Raw genomic sequence first — 23,940 nt, forward strand, 5'->3', positions numbered from 1 at the left:
TCACCATGCCTGAGGATGGAAAAGTGAATGTCAGGAGTGTATCACGCTTTGATTTTGAAAGTGACTCAGAACATTTCGGAGGGGTATATGTGAAAGCTCCAAATAAATAACACACTTTCTGGAATAGGAAAGTGAGAATAAAGCCCCTTTGCTACCAAAAAATAAATAAATAAAAATTGGGGGAAAAAAATCTTCTTCAAGGAAAGTGGGCAGCAAATGAGAGAAAATCTTTCAATGGAAGTTGAAAAAGGCTAATCTGGAATTCCCTGGTAGCTTGGTGGGTTAAGGATCTGGCTTAACCACTGTGGCATGGATTTGATCCCTGGCCCAGGAACTTCCACATGCTATGGGGATGGCTTGGGAAAAAAAAATAAAAATAAAAAAGGAAAAGAACCAAGAGGCTAACTTGCTTAAGAATATGCATAGAGAGGAGTTCCTGTCCTGGTGCAGCAGAAACGAATCTGACTAGGAACCATGAGATCGCAGGTTCGATCCCTGGCCTCGCTCAGTGGGTTAAGGATCCAGTATTGTTGTGAGCTGTGGTGTAGGTCACAGACGCAGCTGGGATCCTGTGTTGCTGTGGCTGTGGTGTAGACTGGCGGCTGTAGCTCCGATTCGACCCCTACCCTGGGAACCTCCATATGCTGAGGGGGCTGCCCTAAAAAGCAAAAAAAAAAGAATATGCATAGAGAAAAAAAAAAAGAATATGCATAAGACACATGCATAAGCTAGCAATTTCTACTGCCTCTCAGTAGATTCTGGAGAAAGCTGGGGACCTGTCCAGACATTTCTAATTCACAAAATGAGGGATTCTCACAAGTCTCGGGAATGTCTCCACAAGCTCTGAGACTCTCCTGTATCCTACATGAAGCCTGTTGACAAATAGTTAAGTTCTATATAAATGTTAATGATCATCATTAGCCTAAATTATTTCACAGACATTCTGCTTTTCTGGTAAGTTGGAAGGAAACTGACTTATCAACGGACCCCCGTAGTCATGAGAAGGACCTTGAGAAATTCTGGTCTGTAGAGGGACAGCTCAACAGAAAAGGCCACAGTTCCCATTCACAAAACCTCGTAGAAGAGGGGATTACTATAAATCAACTATAAGGAAAATATAAAAATCATAAAAAAAGAAGACGGGATTAAGTCGAAATATAAGCAACTCCCTCAAGGATGCTGTTAGGATGCTATTACTCATCCATGAGAGGAGAAATAAAGCACAGTATAAACCAGCTTTTGCCCAGAAAAAGATGAAACTTGAGGCCTCAATTCCCCAGTTTACGAGTTTGAAACGCACATAAGTCATCCCTTGGAGTTGATAAGATCTCTAATAAAAGACATGAACCTACTATGTCCCAGCTCCACAGCCCCCCAACACTTCTGGGGCCCAGGAAGAGGGGAGTACTAGGAGGTAAGTCTCGTAAAGGCCAGGCTTTTGGAGGGAATGACCTCAGGTATGTGTGTCATGGGAACAGCTGGTTTTCTTGTCCCTGTGACAGCTCAGAACAGGGTTGTGTGATTGCTGATTCCTGTTCCAGCCTATCCCCAAGAAACCATGGCTTCATTTGTCTGTAGGTCTCTACAGGCACTTGAGGGAATTGTAAAGACTGATTGTGAATTATAAAGTGTTTCTAAAGAGATTACCTAAGTACTTTGTCTTGAATATTATATAATTAGGATCTAAAAATCTCTATTCCCTGGTGATCCCATAGTGTGTCCTCAAACTGACTTTATAAGGTATATATAGATCAGTGGTGGATATTCACATGGAAGTACGGGTACTCTTTGTGAAACAGCATAAAATATTAATTTAATCTCATTATGCGAACTAATCTCAGTGGCACAGGAACTATGGCCCTATTAGATATATACCTTCTGGGCCCCACATCCTAAAAATTATCTGATTATAGAAAGTAATTTTAAGTTAGCACTTTTCCAATTTTTTCCATTATGCTAATGATCTGTTTTGTCATCTACTAGCACGTTAGCAGAAAAGTGAGAACAGGTACCAGAAGTTTAAGAACATGTGTTTAAAAAAACAACTTTAAATTGAGCACATTCTAACAACATAATCTAACTTAAACTACAAAACACCTCAGTCCAATTGGGCAGGATGTAGTTGTTTCAAAGGATAATTTTAGAACCATTGATGCTATTTAAATGTTAAACACATTCCATTTTTTTTTTTTTTTAAGATTTTAGGGTCTGCTTTCAATATCATCTCATATCAACTATGGGTTTTTATTCAGTCTCAGTTCAGTTCATCAGGCACTTATCGGGTGCCTGCTGGATGGAGAAAACCCTGTCTAAGCGTATGAGCCTTTGTCCTGAAGAAGCTTACGGTCTGAGGAAGAAATGTGGCCCGGTAGAGGACACACATGTTGCAAGTTACAAGAAGCAGCAAATTGTGATAAATTGCTCTGGTGGAGCTACAAAGGGCTTAGAAACACAGGCAAGGAGAGATTGATTCAAATTCAGAAGGGGGCAAATCCGGGAGAGCTTTCTTGAGGAGCTGGCACCTGAACTGGAACTTGAAGAGCCAGTAGAGAGAGGGGGAGAAGGAAACAGTGTGAGCGAGGACTCAGAAAGTGGACGTGGAGGAAGTTGAGGAGCTGGAGGGAACCTGGTGCACCTGGAGCACAGTGTGATCAGAGGATGTAGCAGGGCATGCTGTTAGAAAGACCGTCTTGATAATGCCAAACTTAGGAGCCTAGACTTGTGTCTGTGCACACTGGGGAGCCATGGAGGGTGTTTGAGCATGATCACATCAGTTTGGGAGTAAGTTGAAAGATAGGTTGAAGGTGGAAAAGAAATTAGAGACTGTTCTTAAGTGATATAAATGCCATCTTTCCTGTTAAAAATCCCAATATGTAGCTATCTTGAGATTTGAGGTATTTGATACAAAAGTTCATGTGTTTAAATTTTAATAGTTAATTATACCTCTAGCCAACTAACTACTCCTCTTATCTGATATATTTTAGCAATGGCCAAGCAAAAGCTTATAAAGGTTAGTACTGGTAAGGCATGAAGTTTTTTTTTTTTCCTGGGGGGAGGGTGGGATAAGTATAATATCTGAGTCAGTACCCTAGTATTTTATTTATTTATTTATTTATTTGTCTTTTTACCTTTTCTAGGGCCGCTCCCGCGGCATATGGACGTTCCCAGGCTAGGGGTCAAATCAGAGCTGTAGCCGCCTGCCTATGCCACAGCCATAGCAATGCAGGATCCGAGCCACGTCTGCGACCTACACCACAGCTCAAGGCAACACCAGATCCTTAACCCACTGAGCACGGTCAGGGATCGAACCCGAAACCTCATGGTTCCTAGTTGGGTTCGTTAGCCACTGAGCCACGACGGGAACTCCCACTAGTATTCTCTTTAAATGTCTTTTAGCCAAGGAAAAGAACCACCCAGATTTACATTTTAGAAACAGGTCCAGGAAACACATCTATTAGCAGATGAAAACAAACCAAGGTGAAGCCAGACTATTGGTTAAGACTCAGTCCCTGGGTTAAGACTGAACCCGGTTACCTGGGTTCACAATCCAGGTCCGCTGCTTATGGGCTGAGTAACTGTAGGCATGTTGCTTAACCAATCTGTGCTCAGTTCTTTCACTTGTAAAATAGGAATAATAGTGGTACTTGTCGCAGGGGTTGTTAAGAGGATTAAGTGAATCAATACATGTAGTGCCTGCCATGTAGTTAGAGCTCAATAAATGTTAACTATTATTATTCAGTTGTTGGGCAATAAAAATTAACTGCCAGAGTTCCCTTCGTGACTTAGTGGTTAACAAACCCAACTAGGAACCATGAGGAGGCAGGTTCAGTCCCTGGCCTTGCTCGGTGGGTTAAGGATCCGGAGTTGCCATGAGCTGGGGTGTAGGTTGCAGACGTGGCTTGGATCCCGAGTTGCTGTGGCTGTAGCGTAGGCCGGCAGCTGTAGCTCCATTTGACTCCTAGCCTGGGAACCTCCATATGCCATGGGTGTGGCCCTAAAAGCCAAAAAAAAAAAAAAAAAAAAAAAAAAACTAACTGCCTAGACACGTTATAGTTTACAAAGCACTTTCACACATTCAGTAGGTCATTTGAGCTCTACTGTCACCTATGGATACTGGTTGTCCTAGTTACCGTTGCCCCTATCAAGCCACCCCAAAACTCGGAAGCGTAAGACAACAACCATTTTATGATGCTCACAGATTCTGTGAGTCAGAAGTTCAAAGTACACTGGGAATGGCTTATCTCTGCTTTGCTGTGACTGTGCCCCACAGCTAGAAACATCTTGGATGGCTGGGGAGGACTCCAGTGGGTAGGGCAGGGTCCACTGCCAAGATGGTTTGTTCACTAACCTGTCTGGGACTTTGATGGATGGTTAAAAGGCCAGGCTCAGCTGGGGCTGTCACCTAAGCACCTACCAGAGGCACCTACAAGTGGTCAGACTTCTTAGAGTGTTTCTGCAGCAGAAGCCACAAGCCTTTTACGAGCCAGGCTTAGAAGCTTCATAGTACGCCTTCCCTTTTCCGTACTGTATGAAGCAGTCACAAGCCTGCCCAGATTCCAGGGAAGGGGATTAGACCATACACCTCTCAACGAGAGGTGTATCAAAGAAGTTAGGGGCCGTGTTTTAAAATTGCCATACTGAGAGTTCCTGTCGTGGCTCAGCAGGAACAAATCTGACTAGCACCTATAAGGATGCAGGTTCCATCCCTGGCCTGGATCAGTGGGTTAAGGATTCGGCATTGCCGTGAGCTGTGTGTGATGTAGGTTGCAGATGCTGCTTGGATCCTGAGTTGCTGTGGCTGTTGTGTAGGCCAGCAGGTGCAGCTCTAATTTGACCCCTAGCCTGGGGACTTAGAGCCCCTAAAAAAAAAAAAAAAAAAGCTAAATCATGTACTTTTTAAGGTTCTATTAAAGAGCAGAAAGCCCATTAAAGTTGTCTTGAATGACATCATGCCCACCATTTTTGTTTCAGACCCAAAAAAAGACAATAAAATAAAATTGCCATCCTGGTATTATTCCCTAATTCTGGATAAGAAGACTGAGACTCTGTACAAGTTAAATGATTTGTCCAGGGTCAGGTGCACAGATAATACCTGGGATAGTTAGGGGGTGAGGGACAAGAGAGTTTGCAGAAAGGGAAAGGCTTCTAACCTAATTCTTCCGTCTCCAAATTCTTGGTCTTTCGATTAGATTATTCATCTCCTTCAGCTTGGATATACTTGCCATTATATGAAAGTTAAGGAGAAAAAACATTTAAATGGCTTTGTGTATATCAGGTAACTCTCTTAAAAAGAGACAGCGATATAAAAGTGTGAAGTTTGCAATTATAAGAGCTTGTACACAAACTTCGTATTTTAAAGAGGTCCTGGGATGGGTTCAGTCCCAAAATTGGTTAGAGAGCAACTTAATATATTTTTCTCAAAAGAAAAGTTCTCTGGGAGTTCCCGTTGTGGTTCAATGGTAACAAACCTGACTAGTAGCCATGAGGACTCATGTTTGATCCCTGGCCTTGCTCAGTGGTTAAGAATCTGACGTCGCCGTAAGCTGTGTTGTAGGTCACAGACTCGGCTCAGATCCAGCGTTACTGTGACTGGGGTGTAGGCCAGCAACCGTAGCTTCAGTTCAACTCATAGCCTGGGAACTTCCATATGTCAAACCTTTGGCCCTAAAAAGCCAAAAAGAGGGAAGGAAGGAAGGAAGGAAGAAAGGAAGGAAAGAAAAAGAAAGAAAGAAAGAAAGAAAGAAAGAAAGAAAGAAAGAAAGAAAGAAAGAAAAAAAAAAAAAAAAGAAAGAATGAAAGTTAGTCCTCTTGTCCCAGATGCTTAACTGTGACTTCCTCTGTCTCCAGGAAAATCTCACCTGGCCATTGTGCAGCGGGTGAATAATGAGGGAGAAGGGGACCCCTTCTACGAGGTGATGGGCATTGTCACACTGGAGGATATCATAGAGGAGATCATCAAGTCGGAGATCCTGGATGAAACGGACCTCTACAGTAAGTGCACGGCCTTGGCTGTTGTCCAAGGTCATCGTGTTTTCCTCTGACATTCTCAGAGCTGGCTTGGTTTGGTGGACTGTGTGAAAGGGAGTTAGGACAAGCCCCAGGCATTGCTTTGGGTCGGCCCCCTCCCACCAGGGCCTGGCACGGCAAGATGCCCTGGCCCGAATCACCCCTGAGTCACTGAGAGTGTGCTAGCTAAGTGTTTATCAAGAGGGAACCTTCAGGAAGAGAGCCAAGTCAATAAAAATGAGACCTCCTGGCCTTTGGATGGGAAAGGAACCAAAGGATAAAGTGCATCTCAGCCGACCTCTCTGCCCTCGTGCTGTTCCTGGTTTGTCTCTTTGTCCACCTACACGCAGACTCCAGCATCTTCTGGGGTTCCACTTATGACCCACTCACCCAAAACAGCAGTGTGCAGTGGAGATGCATGAGGTCGCCCACCACGACCTAAGCCAAACTTTTAAGTTGCCCTTTTATTTATTTTTTTATTTTATTTATTTTTTATTTTATTGTCTTTTGTCTTTTTAGGGCCACATCTGCAGCATATGAAGGTTCCCATATGGGGTCGAATCGGAGCTGGAGCCTCTGGCCTACACCAGAGCCACAGCAACGGCAGATCCAAGCCGAGTCTGCGACCTACACTGCAGCTCATGGCAACTCTGGATCCTTAACCCACTGAGGAAGGCCAGGGGTCGAACCCACAACCTCATGGTTCCTAACTGGATTCTTTAACCACTGAGCCACAACGGGAACTCCTAAGTTGCCCTTTGAGACGCTGCTCTTGTCCCTTGTGCATTTGCAGCCCTACTGCCTAGTTTCTCCTCCTCCCTTCCCACCTCCCTCCTTTCTGGCCTCCTCACCCTCCTTCACACTCCCCCTCAGGAACAGGGTGGACTCCAAGCAGATAGTTGCTTTTGGCTACTGAGCCTTATCAAAGCTTTGCCTGTGAATGTTACAAAGGCCGCTTTCCTCTGGGATGGGAGTGTTATGTAAATCCATGGGAGTCCCTCGGCCAGGAAGTGAGTCCTTCTCCGAAATTCATTGCCTAGGACAGCAGTCCCACATCCCCCCTCAGATAACCCATTCCAGACTCCTGGCTTTAGTTTGCCAGAGGCGGCCGTTCAGAGCCTAACTCCTGGAAGAAGAGCTCTGAGACTCTAAAGCAGTGAGGTGCAGAAAGAGTGCTTCCCTTGGGGGTAAGAAGAGATCAGACCTAAAAGGTGAGCCAGGCCTTGACAAAACATGGCAGGTCTATCCCAGTGTCTGCTCTTGCTGCGGTGCCCTGGCCAGGCCTGTCTTCTTGAGATAGGGGTTGATCTCTCCCTCCCCCATTCCTTTATCCCCTTCTCCATTACTCCTAGTTTTTTGTTTTTGTTTTTGTTTATTTTGGCCATGCCTGAGACATGTTCCCAGGCCAGGGATCAAACCTGCGCCACAGCAGTAACCAGAGCCACAGCAGTGACAATGCTAGATCCTTAACCCACCAAGCTACCAGGGAACTCCCCTGCCAATCACTCTTGAGTTAGGATTCCCAAATGTCTCAATAGACACATTGGGGAAAATATTTACAGTAAAATGAAGTGGTTGATAGAAGTGACAGTGGTCTAAATGAGTAAGATCTTCCCTTTGTTTGAACAACTTTATATTCCAAATACTATTAAAACAGAAGGAATGAAAAGGGAGATCAGAGGACAGATTCTCCAGTGATGAAATGTTCCATGGCATTCTGATGGGGGATGGAGAGGGGATATTTAGACAAACACACCATGCAAATCAGAAGGTTACTCAGAAAAAAAACTCGTCTAATATGTATATTTGCTGCTCTCTTGCTAAATCATCCTCTCTCTAAAGGAGGGGGTTAGGTTTTTCCCACTTTGGCATGATTCCTTAAGAGCTGTGAAAAAGGCTGAGGAGCCAGGAATACTGTGTGGCTTCTCCCTTGACCCCCACCTACAGGACAGCTGGGCCTGGATCTCACCACTGTGGCCACCAGGCACAAGGAATGTTAAAGCCGGGGCCCAGAGTCCAAGCCAGGCTCCCAAGAGAGCGATGCAGTGGAGGGCACCTTTCTCCCTTCTAGAATGGAACCCAATCATGTGACAGAACAATCTCCATAGGAATGGGGGGGGAGGGGTCCAAAGGAACCTCTGTCCCTGGTATTCATTCCCTTTTATTTCTCTGAAAGTTCCATGCAGCCCTGTTTTTCTCTAGGCCAGCTTTGGAAAAACCCCAAATCCCTTAGTCTGCTCTCCTTAGTTAAGAGAGGCTAAAGTTTCAAAATTTTACTCAAAACTAAGGGAAAGCAAAAGAGACATGCCCAAAGAAAACATTCCCCTTACCCCTTGCAAACATATGTTTTTAAGACAGCTTAAAAAAAAAAAAGGCACGGAGGAAAAAGCAGAGATTTTTCCCAATCAATAATAACAGTCCTGCCTGAGCCCCCCCCCCCCCAGAGAACACACCTTTATGTATTATAGAATATTCCCATTTTTTTTCCTTTTTTTCTTTCCTTTTTTTGCCCCAGTTCTCTCCCCGTGGAGGGGCTGGGGTTGAAGCAGGAGAATGATGAGTGGCAAGAGGGGGTGGCCGCCCTCCTCCCTTGGGTGGTATGCTTCAGGTACTGCTCAGAGTGTGGTTTAAGTCAGCAGAAAGAGACCAGGTGAGCCCAGCTCTGGGGATAGGAGAAGGGCAGGAGCAGAAGCCCCCTGGGCTCTACCAAAGCCCTTGATGTGAAGAATGCAAGTCCCTCGTGTTTGAGCACCTTTTTGTAAGCATGTCACAGATACGTTCTGGTTGGAGTATCATAATAGCTGTCGGAGATGAGCAAAAGAGTTATGATGAATCACTAACCCTGTGTAGATTGAAACACACAAACGCTCTGATGCTTGGAGAGGTTGCACTGCCCCTAAGCGGGGGGAAGCCAGCCCCAGAAACCTGAACTTGGGAACCTCAGGCCAGTGTTTCCCCTTTTCCACTTTTCACCACCTCAGTGCAGACAACCCTGAGACTCAGCATCCTTCCATTCCCTGGGAAAGAGATGGCATGTCACCTCCAGTTGACACTTCACAGAAATCCCCATGGTCCCAAAGGGTCTGTCCCAGGTGATTCTGGGACAAGCTCAAAAAATCAGCAAGGATTCTGAGAGAGCTGCAGTCTGTCCCCTGTCCCCACAGCTGACAATCGGAAAAAGCAGAGGGTCCCGCACCGGGAGAGGAAGCGGCACGACTTCTCCTTGTTTAAGCTTTCAGACTCGGAGATGAGGGTGAAGATCTCTCCGCAGCTTCTGCTGGCCACGCACCGCTTCATGGCCACAGGTATGAGGGCTCTGCCTGCCCGTGTCTCCACCCAGAGGCCCAGGCACCAATTCTTTTTAGTACCTTGCGACCCAATTCCCATGCCGGGACTGAGAACCACTGTTCCAACAGAGGAGGTTCTCTTGGATGAGGTGACTGGATGCCACACACTGTGGTTTTCAGCCTCAGGGCTGATCCTCTAGGGGAAGTGAGTACAACACAACTTGGCTTTCTCTCTTCTACTCGAGAAAAGAGCTGGGGAATCCACTGCTGCACTATTCCCTTCCTCCACCTGCTTCCTGGCAGGAGTTGGGGTGCCCCAGGGGCTTCATTGGGGAGGGGAAGACGATGTCCTGCCCAAGCACAAAGGCCGAGGAGCCCAGGACCCTCCAGGGACCACGTAGCCCTGTGAGCTATGAGTCTTTCAAATATAAATGTGGACTGTGAATCCTGGAATCTTGAAATAGGAAATTCCAGGCTGTCTGATTTTCTAGAACAAAGCAGCTCTGTTATTATAATGATATACTGTAATATAATATAATAGTAGTGGTATAGTAAAACATCATGTAACATAATATGATATGTAATAACATCTATTAATATGTAAATATGATGCAATAATGCTTCTCACTATTGAGAACCTCCCACTTACATAATTGTTTCTGTTAACTTGGAATTTCATTTCATTCCACAGATAGATGTCATACAAAGAAGTCAGATTAAGTTCTCTGTATTTCATTTGCTTATAGCTTTAAAGCCTTTTTAGCCATGTTCACATGGCTTGCTTATCCATGTCCAACTCTCTTTTTTTTTTAAACCACTTTATTGAGGCATGATTGACATACAAAAAATAGTACATATTTAATTATACGACTTGACCCGTTTGGAGATAAGCATATACCCATAAAACCATCATCACCATCTGCACTATAAACATACCCATTGCCTCCAAAAGTTTCCTCTCACTCTTTATTTATAATTTGTGTGTTTGTGTGTGTGTGTGTGATGTGTGTGGTAACAAAAGATCTGCTGTCTTAGCAAATGTGTAAGTATGCAGTAAGTATTGCTAACTATAGGCTCTCTGGGCTATGCAGTAGACTGCTAGGATTTATTCATCTGGCATAACTGACGCTCTGTACCCTTTGACTAATACCTCCTCATTACCCCCTCTACCAGTCGATTCTACTCTCTGCTTCTATGAATTTGACAATTTTTATTTTATTTTATTTTGTCTTTTGTCTTTTTAGGGCCGCACCCGCGGCATATGGAGGTTCCCAGGCTAAGGGTCAAATCGGAGCTACAGCTGCTGGCCTACACCACAGCCACAGCAACACAGGATCCAAGCTGTGTCTGTGATCTACACCACAGCTCAAGGCAATGCCAGATCCTTAACCCATTGGGTGAGGCCAGGGATCAAACCCACATCCTCATGGATACTAGTCGGGTTCATTAACCACAAAGCCATGAAGAGAACTCCAAATTTGACTATGTTAGAGTCATCCTAAAGTGGTATCATTTAGTATTTGTCCCTCTGTGTCTAGCCTATGTCGCTATGTCTCCAGTTTCATCCATGTTGTCACAAATGGCAAGATTGTCTTCTTTTTTGTCTATGTGCAGCTTTAAGTAAAATCAAGGAGAAGACTAATAACAAAACTGACATTGCTGAAATGATGACCTATTTCTCTTGAGGTGCCAGTGCAGGGACAGACATCCCCAGAGGGCACGGGGAAGGTGCACACTTGGGTTTAAGATCCCCCCACCCAAGGGAGTTGCAGGAACCCGTCCAGCTTGGTACCTGGGAACGCGAATGGCCAGGTCATGCCCACTTTTGACTCTTCCCAGCTGCTGATTCCTCCTGCCTCTCACTCTCCCCTAGAAGTGGAGCCCTTTAAGTCTCTGTACCTCTCGGAGAAGATCCTGCTCAGGCTCCTAAAACATCCTAACGTGATCCAGGAGCTGAAGTTTGATGAGAAGAACAAGAAGGCCCCAGAACACTACCTCTACCAGCGCAACCGCCCCGTGGACTACTTTGTGCTGCTTCTGCAGGTAAGTGGGAAAGCCACGGACTTTCCAAGGGCAAGACAAGGACATCTCATGGCTGGAGAGGATTGGCCTTGCCACCTCTGTGCCACATTCCAAGGCTCAGCTGGCTGCCCAGGGAGCAGGGCTGATTAGGGTGGGCATTTGTCCATGACCCACAGAAGGGGATGGGTGTGAGTGGCGGGCGTCCTGGAGTGGTGGGATCTTGATGGCATTTAGTCTGACACCAGTGATGTTGGTGATGTGGTGCAGTAGGTACCTGCCAGCAGCAGGGTTCTGTTGCCGAACTTGCTGCCCTGCAGCATCCCTAACACCTTGTCTCTGCTTGGCCATGCCTGGGAATAGACCTGGGCACTGCCTCCCAAACTTCAGACACCTCTTGTTTCAAGCCTGTCTCTCGGTCGAGCTGAAATCTCACCCTCTCTGACGGCACTCTCTGGAGGCACACAGAGCACATCCACTCTTTCTGCCACACTTCACCCTTTGCAGCCCCTTCATCTTCTCCTTAAAGGGACTGGGAAGGGAATAAATGGGCAGATGAAAGAGGTGCAGCATCTTTCCAACACTCATATAAGTACAGTCACCTTCTGCCCTGGGTGCCTGGATAGGCCAGTAAGTAAGTGTCAGGCATGGTTCCAGCACTGGGTAGAGCTGGAGACCTGGCCTGCCTCCACCATTAGCTCTGTCGGTACTCCCCATCTCATCCCTACAGAATCTGGTGAGCCCTAAATACAGTGATTGTCTTAAAGGTTTTTTTTTTTTTTTTTTACTGCTGCACCCGTGGCATATGGAAGTTCCCAGGCTAGTGGTTGAATTGAAGCTGCAGCTGCCAGCCTACACCACAGCCACAGCAACACCAGATCTGAGCCATACCTGCAACCTACAAAGCAGCTTGTGGCAACACTAGATTCCTTTTTTTTTTTTTTTGTCCTTTTAGAGCCATACCTATGGCATATGGAAGTTTCCAGGCTAGGGGTCAAATTGGAGCTGCAGCTGCAGGTCTGCACAATAACCACAGCAAGACCAGATCCAAGCTGTGTCTGCAATCGACACCACAGCTCACAGCAACCCTGGATCCTTAACCCACTGAGCAAGGCCAGGGATCGAACCTGTGCCCTCATGGCTACTAGTCAGGTTCATTACCGCTGAGCTACAGTAGGAACTCCCATGGCAACATTAGATTCTTAATCCATTGAGCGAGGCCATGGATTGAACGTGCATCCTCATGGACACTATGTCAGGTTCTTAACTCACTGAGCCATAGTGGAAACTCCTTTAAAGTCTTAATTAAACTCACATCTTAGAAAGGACCTCTCTGATACAGTCCACCTGCAGCCTGTCTGCCTGGCCATGGTAGTGTGCCTCACACCCATCCTTCCAGAGAGCCTCAATAAAATGCCCTCTTCTCCAAAAATGGAGTCACATTCTTTATTGTTGGAACCTGAGAAGGGTCCTATTACATTTTTTATATAACACAACAAACACAGAGTCTTAGGCCTACTATATATTTAACCATTTTCAAATAAAACTTGGAGGTATAAAATGTAATGTCAAGAGTACAGGTTTAGAAATTGGAAAGATCTAACTTTAAAATTCCAATGTTACTACTTTCCAACTAACCTTGACTGAGTTATTTAACCTCTCTGAGCCACAATATTGATTCATCTGTAAACTGGAGATATAAATAGTTGAGGCCTCACAGGGTGTGGGATGGATTGAATGAGAATCCATGCAGTGGGAGTTCCCGTCGTGGCGCAGTGGCTAACGAATCCGACTAGGAACCATGAGGTTGCGGGTTCGGTCCCTGCACTTGCTCAGTGGGTTAATGATCCGGCGTTGCCGTGAGCTGTGGTATAGGTTGCAGACGCAGCTCGGATCCTGCGTTGCTGTGGCTCTGGCGTAGGCCAGAGACTACAGCTCCGATTGGACCCCTAGCCTGGGAACCTCCATATGCCGAGGGAGCGGCCCAAGAAATAGCAAAAAGACAAAAAAAAAAAAAAAAAAAAGAATCCATGCAGTGCACATCCAAGGTTTCAAGCGCACTGAATGCTGCATATTATGGATCATTATTAATGGTGATGAATTAAAGAAGCTTCTCACAGAATCAGGCTTTATCCTCAACCAGACTTAGAGACAGTCTAATCTCAGACCAAATCAGTGGGGCGCTACACGGGGTCCTGGCCCAGCCTGGACCCACATCATGGAAGAGTTATTACGGTGTGCCAGGAAAGCTTGGATGCTCATGACAGATGCTATTTTATGCATTAAGCAAGTCATTGACTGCAAAGGGCTCCTAAAGTTGCAGCTGCCGTTTCTGAAACATATCCTGTCAGAATTCACATTCCCCTGTGTTAAGATTTCAAGTCCACTTACTATCTGAGCAGAAGTGCTTAGGGTTGAAGTCACTAATAGAGCTGGAAGTGCCCGTCCACACCCTTTGCACACTTCCTTCTTTCTCCAGGGTAAAGTGGAGGTGGAGGTTGGTAAGGAAGGCCTTCGCTTCGAGAACGGAGCCTTCACCTACTATGGTGTCCCAGCCATCATGACCACTGCCTGCTCAGGTATTCCAGTTTCCAAGCCATAGCCTGTGGGGGAAGCACTGGGATAGTGCAGCAAATGCATCTGGGTTCAAGTCTTGACTCCTGTTTTGGACCCTGGACAAGCCTTTTACCTTTCCAGGGCTTTCGAAGTGGAAGTACATGGTAGAATGTAACATTATCCATGGTTCGGGATGGATAGTGGTAATTCCCAATATGAAAAGACAAGTTTATTTTACTTTTTGCACTTCTCCTTGATTGCCCTATTTTTATAGGACTGATTGGCGCCGTGGGTGGGGTGGAAGAGGGAGAATTCCTTTAAGAAGGTGTGTTTTCTGAATTGCCTCTGAAACACACTGCATCCTTCTGTCCTTAGATAACGATGTGCGGAAGGTCGGAAGTCTGGCTGGATCCTCTGCCTTTCGTATGTATCTCTCAAACCCCTCCCTGGTCTTCCCTGCCGTAGTCCTGCCTCAGCCCACTCTGGGGATCTGGACGGAGCCCTCTCAGCCTGGGCTGGGGTTAATGCACATGCTGGCAGCTTCTTGGTGTGCTCTGCCAGGAACACTGCTTTCTGCCAGGTACCCACGAACCATGGGAGGGGGGCTTAGTTTCTCTGTGCCTGGAATGTTTTCTCCTGCTTCTCTGCTCACATGCAAATGATGAATGATGGGGTGGGGAAATTGTGAAGGGAGGCGCCATTGATTGTCACCTGTCAGGGGTGGCAGGCAGGTGGTTTGTGTGCTCTGGTGGAGGTTCAGCCTTCCCTTCTCTGCTGTGATAATTCAGAGATTTACTTGCAAACCCTAATATGCTGTTACTGCGTCTGTGGCGGTTAGTGAGATGTGACTGACTGCAGTCCCAGGCTGGTGCAAATGTTGCTCTCCTGCTTCTCTTGCCTTGGTTTACCACGTCTTGGCTGGTGGAGAGGTGTTTACCGCTGGCCGTGCATGCTGATGATGGGGGCTGGCACTGGACTGTTGGCGGGTGCGCTCTGCCCCTACTATGCCCTACCTTCTCTGTTTCTTGCATAGTTTTTGCACTTGTGTTTAGAGGGCATGTCATTTATTGTCATATAAGTGTGATGCAGAAAGTGTTATTTCTCTACAGGTCTTTTTGACTCACTGGTTTGAATTTTGCACTGCTTTCAGCTCTAAGTGTTTATGTGGCCATTTTAATGTCAAATGGGTTTTTTTCTCATCATAAAAAAAGATTTTACAGGAGTTCCTGTTGTGGCTCAGCAGTAACCCGACTAGGATCCATGAGGATGCGGGTTTGATCCCTGGCCTTGCTCAGTGGGCTAAGGGCTCTGGTGTTGCTGTGAGCTGTGGTGTAGGTCACAGACGCTACTTGGATCCCAAGTTGCTCTGGCTCTGGTCTGCCGCTATAGTTCTGATTCAGCCCCTAGCCTGGAAACTTCCATATGCAGAGGGTGTGGCCCTAAAAAGATAAAAAAAAAAAAAAAAAAAAAAAAAAAGGATTTTTACATAGTGCTTTATATTGGAGGGTGCCAAATATAAACTGATATCACAATCCCTGGCACATGAAAGGTTGATACCATTCTGACACAGAGACTCTAAAGAAATGACTTGCTCCAAATCACCCAGCAAGTTAGTGATTTACCTAAGTGCATTCCGGTGTCCTGACTAGTTCAAACAGCACAATGAAATACAGATTTTAGATCCATCATGTTCTAGAATGGTATCCCTATATGGGCATATTGGAACAATTTACAGCAGAATTTCACATCCTCACCCAGCAGAGGGCTGAAGTGAGATAGAAGTGGTTGTTCAAGCCCAAATGGTGCTCCAACAGGAGTTGAAGGAGAACAGTAAAATTAAAAAAAAAAAAAGGACCCTATTATATAAGCCAATAAATCTTAATTAGGCTTGATAAAGTTAGCATCTGTTCTCAGAACACAAAGTCTAGATGGGAAAGAGATGGTCTGCAGGGCCAAGTAATCCTTGGTTCTCTAGAGGAGATTTACACCATTTGTCACTTAGGACTTGCTCAAGGTAGATTAACTCCTGGGCGTCAAACTGTTACCTGGGCATGTTGACCCTGTTCTGGCTCTTCCACAGGCCCCAAGGAGGTGGGAACTCTAGGGGGAAAGAGCTACTTAAAGTTCCCAAGCCCAGGAACTGAGTTAGATGACTTTCTTTCCTTAAAATAAAAATATTAGGCATTCCTGTTGTGGCTCAGTGGTAACAAATCTGATGAGTATCCATGAGGACGCGGGTTTGATCCCCAGCCTCGCTCAGTGAGTTAAAGGATCCGGTGTCGCTGTGAGCTGGGGTGTAGGTCACAGACACGGCTCGGATCCTGCATTGCTAAGGCTCTGGTGTAGACCAGCAGCTACAGCTCCAATTCGACCCCTAGCCTGGGAACTTACATATGCTGCAGGTGCAGCCCTACAAAGACAAAAAAGAAAGAAAAGAAAGAAAAATATTAAGTAGTAGGAAGATGTTATCTGGGTTCCTCCTTTCCGTCCTTCCTGTCTCTAGTCCTTTTTATCAAAATCCTTCCATTTTATCAGTGAGACAGAATAAACCTGCAACACTAATCTCTCTTTCCAAACTGGTTAACTGAAAAATATTAAACTCTCTCTCCCCACACATCTGAGCATCTTTATCAATCTTCAGGAGGAAAGAGAAATCAAATTAGCCTGTAGGGGTAGAGAGGCATTTTCCATCCTCCCCTAAACCCTCCCCACTTAGTAGAGTGAAGTATGAAATAACTGCAAAGACCACCCACCTACACACACACACACACACACACACCCTTAGTAGAGTCACACACACACACCCTTAGTAGAGTGAGGTATGAAATAACTGCAAAGACCACCCACCTACACACACACACACACACACACACACACACACACACACACACACACACACACACACCCTTGTCCCAGGTGCGCTCTCAGCCAGGGCCAGCCACCAGCATCTTTCACTGGCCACGAACCTCACCTGTAGGTCAAGGGAGGACTTAAGCCTGAGGCACAGGACAGTAAACTCTTATAGGGGCTCAGTCTGCCAAACTACACCTGTCCTTGACGCCAGCCTATGGCTTTGTCAGCCTTTGGGTGGTAAATGAAATGATGAGTTTTTCAGAACACTGGCCCTGTGACCAAGGCCTCAAACTTGAATTTCAGGTTACAAGTAAGTCCCTCTGGTTTTCCCGGGCAGGGTGAAGGGAACACAGCCAGCACTTCCACCTTTACCTTAGTTCTGATTACCAGGAGGACTGTGGCACCCTGGCACCCTGGCACCCTGGAGGAACGGGGCCTGAGCTCAGGGTGGCCAGAACAGATGCCCACAGGGGTGTGCAAGTAGGGGGAGAACAGGTCTCCCATCCAGTACTTTTAATTTGAGACTCAGAAATGCTGGGATTTTCCTCTTGATACAGTGGAGTTTCTTATTCCAGTGTGTCTTGCAAAACTGGGAGCCCATTCAAATATTCTTTGACATCTCCTGTCAAAGTAAATAATTGTCAGGTAGGTATAAAGTCCTCCCCGCCCCCACCCCTGCACTATTGGGTAATTTCAGGCAAATCATTGGGTGCAGCAATCAAGACTGTGGAAGCCACCTATTTCAGTGTGCGGTCACCTACAGACCAATTTCATTTCGTCTTTGGAAGGGACTCTGGGAATGATTGGATAAGAGAGATAAAGACAGATTCTAGTGCAGAAACACTGCTTGATCAGGGTCAAAAGCAGGGAAGGACTGGAGTATGATACTCCACCCCACCCAGGTCCCCAGCGATAGCCAGCACCATTTCAGACCCTGTGGGGAGAGAGGGGTGGGGGGAAGGGATAGGAAGAGAGGTGCTCTGGAGCACTTACACTTGCTAAGAGGTGACTGTGATTTCGTTCATAAAGTCGAGTCACATGAAGATCACTAGACACACTGCCCTTCCTATATCCTAAGCCTCTAGCCATGCGCAGTTCTTCCCCAGCACCATAACCACAGAGGGAGCTCCTAGGAGTCTGAGGCAGGAGACAGCTCCCTGGAGAATGCCCCTAGGAGGAGCATGCACTCTGCTTTCAGCCCTCGCGCAGGTGAGCAGGAGACCTGAGGCAGATGGGCAAGCCTGGCAGGGGTGCAGTGCTAGACTTCTAGCACAGATCCTGGCTCAAGAAGGTGACCTCAGGGAGTTCCCATTGTGGCGCAGTGGAAACGAATCTGACTAGTATTCGTGAGGATGCGGGTTTGATCCCTGGCCTCGCTCAATGGGTCAGGGATCCGGCATTGCCGTAAGCTGTCGTGAAGGTCATATACATGGCTTGAATCCCACATTGCTATGGCTGTGGCATAGGCCGGCATCTGTAGCTCCGATTGGACCCCTAGCCTGGAAATTTCCATATGCTCCAGTGCAGCTCTAAAAAAGCAAAAAAAAAAAAAAAGGTGACCTCAGACAGAACGCTGCCCACCCACGCTTCCTGCTGGGGCACTGCCCGTTCTTGTCATTGGTAGGTCCAATTCCCTCTAAGATTACTGTGTTTCTTTTTGGAAGACCTTCAGCAGAGTATTTTATTTTCTTCTTTCTGGAGAGTGACTTTGTGAGAGGATGCGATTTCCACGTTTCCAGAGGCAAGATTCCCTTTGGCAGAGAAATGCGATGTTGTGAAGATCCAGGAACAGACTGTCTCACCCACTTTGCTCTTTGTCTCTCTCCTTTTGTGTTTATCTTCCGCTTCGAAACTCACAAATCCTTGACTCTTTAGTGCCCGTCTCTGTGTCTCGTACCTTCGCCTTCAGCAGAGGGGACTCTCTGGCAGGCTCCCCAGGTAAACATGCATGATGTCTCTGTCTCTGTAGATCCACGAGGTTAACGAGAGGCCTTTGGTCTCTGTCACTGTCCCGCATGAAAACTAGTCTCTCCCAGCAGGTACTCCCAGGACTAAGGCATAGCACATTGCACTGATAACACTCACTTGTACTCAGTGCTCAAGCATGGCTGGTTCAATGGTGTCACTTGTGAACTTAGCTCCCAGGGATATATCCGTGTACACAGAGGGAGAAATGGCGGGGTGAGGGATGGTGCAAGTTTTTCCTTATTTGTCTGCCTGAAGAATGGAGGGATAAGGGGAGCAGCAGAAGAAAAATAGGAAGAAACAATGAAAGACTATGCTTTATTCCTATTTTTCCTCCATCTTTTCTTCTCTGTGGTCTCTGCCTTTAGCTAACTGCTGACCCATCCTCATCTTCCTAGTCATGTCACTGCGTAGTGACCACATTCTCTCTGACTGCCCATACAAAGATGTGTATGTAAGATTTTCAAATCAACTTTTCATAAGTTTAACCTGTCCTTTTTTTTTTTTTTTTTTTTTTTTTTTTTTGTCTTTTGAGGGCCACACCCACAGTACATGGAGGTTCCCAGGCTAGGGGGCCAATCGGAGCTGTAGCCACCAGCCTATGCCACAGCCACAGCAACACAGGATCCTTAACCCACTGAGCAAGGCCAGGGATCGAACCTGCAACCTCATGGTTCCTCGTTGGATTCGTTAACCACTGAGCCACGATGGGAACTCCTAACCGCTCTTGCTAATTAAAGTTACTAGACTTCTTTTTAATTGGGTGAAGCAGCTCCTCATAGGAGCCACACAGTAACTTAAGAACTGAGTAGACTGTAAAACATATGAACAAGCAGTTAAGTATTTGTATTCTTTTCATCTCTGGAAGCTGATCTCTTAGATCGTGGAGCAAGTAATGACCAGAGTAAGGATTTATTTGTAAGTTTCCCTGAAGTTTAGAACACAGCCTAATTTCCCATACCCTCCACATCTGTGTCCCTTACCCCAATGCTATGGAAATGATTCTGAGGCCCCACCATAGATAGCCTCAGTCCTTAAGAATCCGGTTATGGGTGCTCCTGCTGTGGCACAAGGGGATCGTCAGTGTCTTGGGTGTGCTGGGACACAAGTTCCATCCCCGGCCTGGCACAGTGGATTAAGGATCCAGCATTGCCACAGCTGCAGCCTAGGTCACGACTACGGCTCGGATCTCATCCTTGGTCTGGGAACTCCATATGCCATGGGATGGCCAAAAAAAAAAGGACAGAAAAAAAGAATCCAGTTATGTTTCACTGTCTATAGAGTAGATCCTCAATATTCAAAAAGGCTGTGTGCTGAGACCTCAGACCCCCAAGTTTGCAACTTCAGAACTGTTTATGTTGATTTCTACTTTCTTGCAAATCACATTTTTCCATCAAGACCCATCTGGTTCCCATGATTATCTGCACAAGATGAGTTAACCACCTTCTCAAGTTTCACCAACGTTTTCTCTCTTACTTAATAGTGACTTTCCACCAAGTGATACTTTTTTTCTTGCTTTTTGAGTGCTCATGCCTTTATGATAATTGCAGGAATAAAGTACAGTCAATAAAAGATGCCAGTCTGGTGCCTCCACCAGCTTAGAGGTCATTCCCACATGCCAGTGTACATAGAAATAATCACGTCATGGACCTTCAAGGTCCTTCACTTGCAGGGAATCTTACTGAATGAAGAATGTGCGATGAAGTTTCAGCTGAAAAGGAAGATGCACATTTTAGAAAGATTTTCAACCAAAAGGATCAAAGCATTAAAAAAAAAAAAAAAAAAAAGGAATGAAAGCGTGAAAGCATGAGAGTAAGGGTATAGTTTTTTTTAAATTAACCCTCAGTTAGCCAGACAACCTAGTTGATTGTAACTTCCTGGTTAAAGGAAGGTGACTCATTTCTGTTGTGCAATCCCCCAGGAGGTACGGAGTCTTCTAATTCAACTCAGGCTGGTGCCATGTGCCTCTGAGAGCTCTTTTAACCTTCCTCCCATTTCCCATGACTGTAGGTGTTCAACCCAACAGAAACAGGTGAGACCCAGGCCAGCTCTTTCCCACCCTTGGTTTAACTCTGCAGAGTGGAGCAGGGGCAGGCACAGCAGGAGAAAATGAGAGGCAGGAATGTCTTGCTTCTCCTTTGTCTCTTTTCTCCCCACCTTCTTTTGTTTGGTCTCTATCTGTAGCCAACCACGACTGAGTGACATCCCCGGGACCTATATTTTTGGTTTCCCACTGTCGCTCTTGCTTCTGTTACCTGTCACCAGAAGAAGAAGCCTCGGTCATTGCATTTTTGTGGAGAGCAGTCCTTGGCACGTTCTGGCCCCATGTTGACATATGAAACATTAGTCATCTATAAACATTAACTGACATATATAATGTCTTGACCCCATCTTACACAGGGGAAAAGATACACCTGGAAAGTCATAGGGCCTTTAAGTTTTAAAAAAGCCCCTTGTTATTGTATTTGATTGCACAATCACTTTAGGAGATTCTGGGAAACAATAGGTAAAGAAACAGCTCCAAGAAATTAGGCCATTGGGCCAGTATCAGAGGTGTAGTGAAAAGGTAGAGGGTTGAGGACAGGAATCCATGTCTCTTAGGTCCTGTTAGGGGGGTCTTGCTGCCCTTCCGAATGTGGGCATGCTGTGCCCTCTAGAGGGCTGTGACTTTTTTGCATTTGAAAGCATCTGTGCTAATGAATTACGGTGTCACACTGGATTGAGGCCAGCGGTCCCTATACCAAACATTGCCACCATTACCCACAGCGAGTTTCCTTCTGTTTGAGCCATAGTTTGAAATAAGGAGAGCAGAGTGGTTTGTGGATTACCTCCAGAGTGTGGTATAATTAGCCAGTTTTGCAGGTGCTTTCACTTAAAAACGAAACCGCGGAGAATATGTGGCCCCACTGCAGTGATCATTCCCTCTCCTCAGATTCATTCCTTCTTTCTTCTCCTGATGGTGGAGATGATTTCAAGCTCCGATGAACCCACAAAAGCACAGAGGCTGGAGAGAGGTCGTCGGCAAGGGTCCTTTTTCAGTGCTTGACTGTCCATCTGTAATGCACTTTGAGATCCATGAGGATAGTTTTTTCCCAGAATATAAAGGGAGTTCCTAAAAATAATCCTTTTACTTTGTGAAATGTGGGAAATGGAAATATTCCTTTGGGTTGGCTCATGCGTAGAAAACATTTGGGACCCATTAAAGCCCCATGTAACGTGAGCGAGTTCATCTGGGCTCCTAACTTGGGCTGATTGGCAGAGTTCACGTTGTAGCTTTGACAGAGAGCTTTTGGCATTTGGCTGTCTGATGTTGAATATTACCCTGGAATGATGAATTTTAATAATCCTAGTTTGTGTTCGTATGAACCTCTGTAATTGAATTCCCCCGTCCAGTTTGGAAAATGCAAGTGGCCTGTGGCACACAGATGATGGCTTAAGTGGGCTGACCCTCCCTGTCCCTCACTGATGCTCTGGAAGACCTAAGTGGGCGGCCACCAAACTCTCTTTCCCTCTCAAATCCCCAGATTGGAAAGGGGGCTGCAGTATTCTTTTGTATCATGGGTCCTGCTCCTGGGATAGAGTTGCGAAAGCTCTCCAGACACAGGTGTCATGAGTAAAGCCAGAGTCCCAGCAGTGCTTGAGGTTTTCAGGACCCCTGCGTGTCTACACGGCATGGGAAGAGATGCCATCCAGCCCTGACTGCAGTGTAAAATCGCCTTCCATCCCCCTCACACCCACTTTTCCCCCGGTGTCTTCTCCACCCAACCTCAGTAGCTTCAATTTGCCATCTGAGACCGAAATCTCTTGCAGGCTGACCACACAGAGTCTGCAGGAACGAGGTCTGCCGCCCTACTCCACAGCGGGGGGGGGGGGGGGGGGGGGTCTCCAGCGGAAAACCCTGCCCTCTGCCACCCAGTCCCTCCAGGGCCAGCTTGAGGGGGTGCCATAAGAGCAAGAGTGGGCGAGGGATACGCTGGTGGCTCGACCCGCCCCCTGTTGAGGGGTCCTGTGGTCAGTTGTATGCATCACTGATCGGTCCCCTCTTAGACCTCTTTGTCCTGTGTTTAGTAGTTTCCTTCACTCCCCCAAGCTGTGCCTCTGTGCTCTTAGGAAATGCCAAGGGGAATTAGACAACTTGAACTAGTTTACCATGCTGCTGGGACACTCGTCTGTTACTGATTTCTTCTCTCTTTTTTTATTAAAAGCATTTCCATTTCCCTCTCTCAGAAACCTCTGAATGTATGTGCACAATTACCAAAATGCCGAATCATCAGCATCTTACCTATTGAGGAATGTCAGGCTCTAGGACATGAAACAACCCTCAGATGAGCTGGGACTTTCTTTCATGAAATGAGCATTTCTTTTTCATTTAAAAATTGCTTTTATAGACCCGACCTTTGTAAGACAGTTGTGTCTTTTGGCATTGGGAATCCTCTGAGATCTTATGAATTAACCTTCCATAGCATTGTTTTTATTTTATCTTATTTTATTATATTATTTATTTATTTATTTTTAGGGCTACACACGCTGCATATGGAGGTTCCCAGGCTAGGGGTCAAATCGGAGCTACAGCTGCCGGCCTACACCACAGCCACAGCGACGCCAGATACGAGCCACGTCTGCAACCTACACCACAGCTCAGGGCAACGCTGGATCCCTAACCCACTGAGCAAGGCCAGGGATGGAACCTGTGTCCTCATGGATGCTAGTCAGATTCGCTTCTGCTGAGCCAGGACGGAGAACTCTGGCATTGTTTTAGTTAAAAAAAAAAAAAAAAAAAAAAAAAAAACCATTTTACTTCCCAGCACAACAGTGATGTCACTTGTGTTTGACATGTGAGTTCCCGTGAGTGCCAGCAGGGTGACAGGCCTGTGCTGGGTACCAGCAAGGATGAGAGCTGTGGGGAGAAGAGGAATGACGCTGTCGCCTCTGTTTCCAACAGGGAGTGGAAGTGATTCAGGCAGAAGTTGTTTAGTAGGTGTGATAGGGCTGTGTTTCCTGATCAGCCTCCCTGAACTTATCTTGGCTTGTGATGTAGGGAGGAGGATGCAGAGCAGCAGAGGTGGGGCGTGTGAGCACACATGTCCCGATAGGCAGAGCGGAGGGTTATCAACGAGCCGTGGCTATTTCTCAGGGTAGCCGAAGCCACAAGGCCCTGATCACCTTCTCTCTCCTTGTTCCAAACTGATAGAGGACAAGACCCACCAGATCAAGGTGTGAGGTTCCAGACTCTGCTCACACCAGCGAAGCCCCA

General features: G+C 46.3%; 1 protein-coding gene across 4 annotated transcripts in view; it reads left to right on the forward strand.

Annotated features, from left to right (window-relative positions):
- Window positions 1–23,940, forward strand: part of CNNM1 (cyclin and CBS domain divalent metal cation transport mediator 1) — a 62,275-nt gene that overhangs the window by 22,485 nt on the left and 15,850 nt on the right. For 2 of the 4 annotated variants that reach the window (XR_014826731.1, XM_005671380.4), the window contains exons 2-6: window positions 5,848–5,991; window positions 9,171–9,311; window positions 11,167–11,336; window positions 13,792–13,891; window positions 14,244–14,291. Coding sequence is in view for 2 of the 4 variants with exons in the window: in XM_005671380.4 (XP_005671437.1) it covers window positions 5,848–5,991; window positions 9,171–9,311; window positions 11,167–11,336; window positions 13,792–13,891; window positions 14,244–14,291 (603 nt within the window). In the remaining 2 variants the exon portion in view is untranslated. Of the gene's footprint in view, window positions 1–5,847; window positions 5,992–9,170; window positions 9,312–11,166; window positions 11,337–13,791; window positions 13,892–14,243; window positions 15,137–18,596; window positions 18,660–19,328; window positions 20,474–23,940 lie in introns of those variants that run through there. The other 2 variants (XR_014826732.1, XM_021072279.2) reach the window with 2 other exon arrangements.

The sequence above is a fragment of the Sus scrofa genome, chromosome 14 (genome assembly GCF_054392235.1).
Source record: "Sus scrofa isolate SSC_HxYL_T2T_F1_AM1 chromosome 14, Sscrofa_HxYL_maternal_Yorkshire_Landrace_v2.0, whole genome shotgun sequence".
Taxonomy (NCBI): domain Eukaryota; kingdom Metazoa; phylum Chordata; class Mammalia; order Artiodactyla; family Suidae; genus Sus; species Sus scrofa.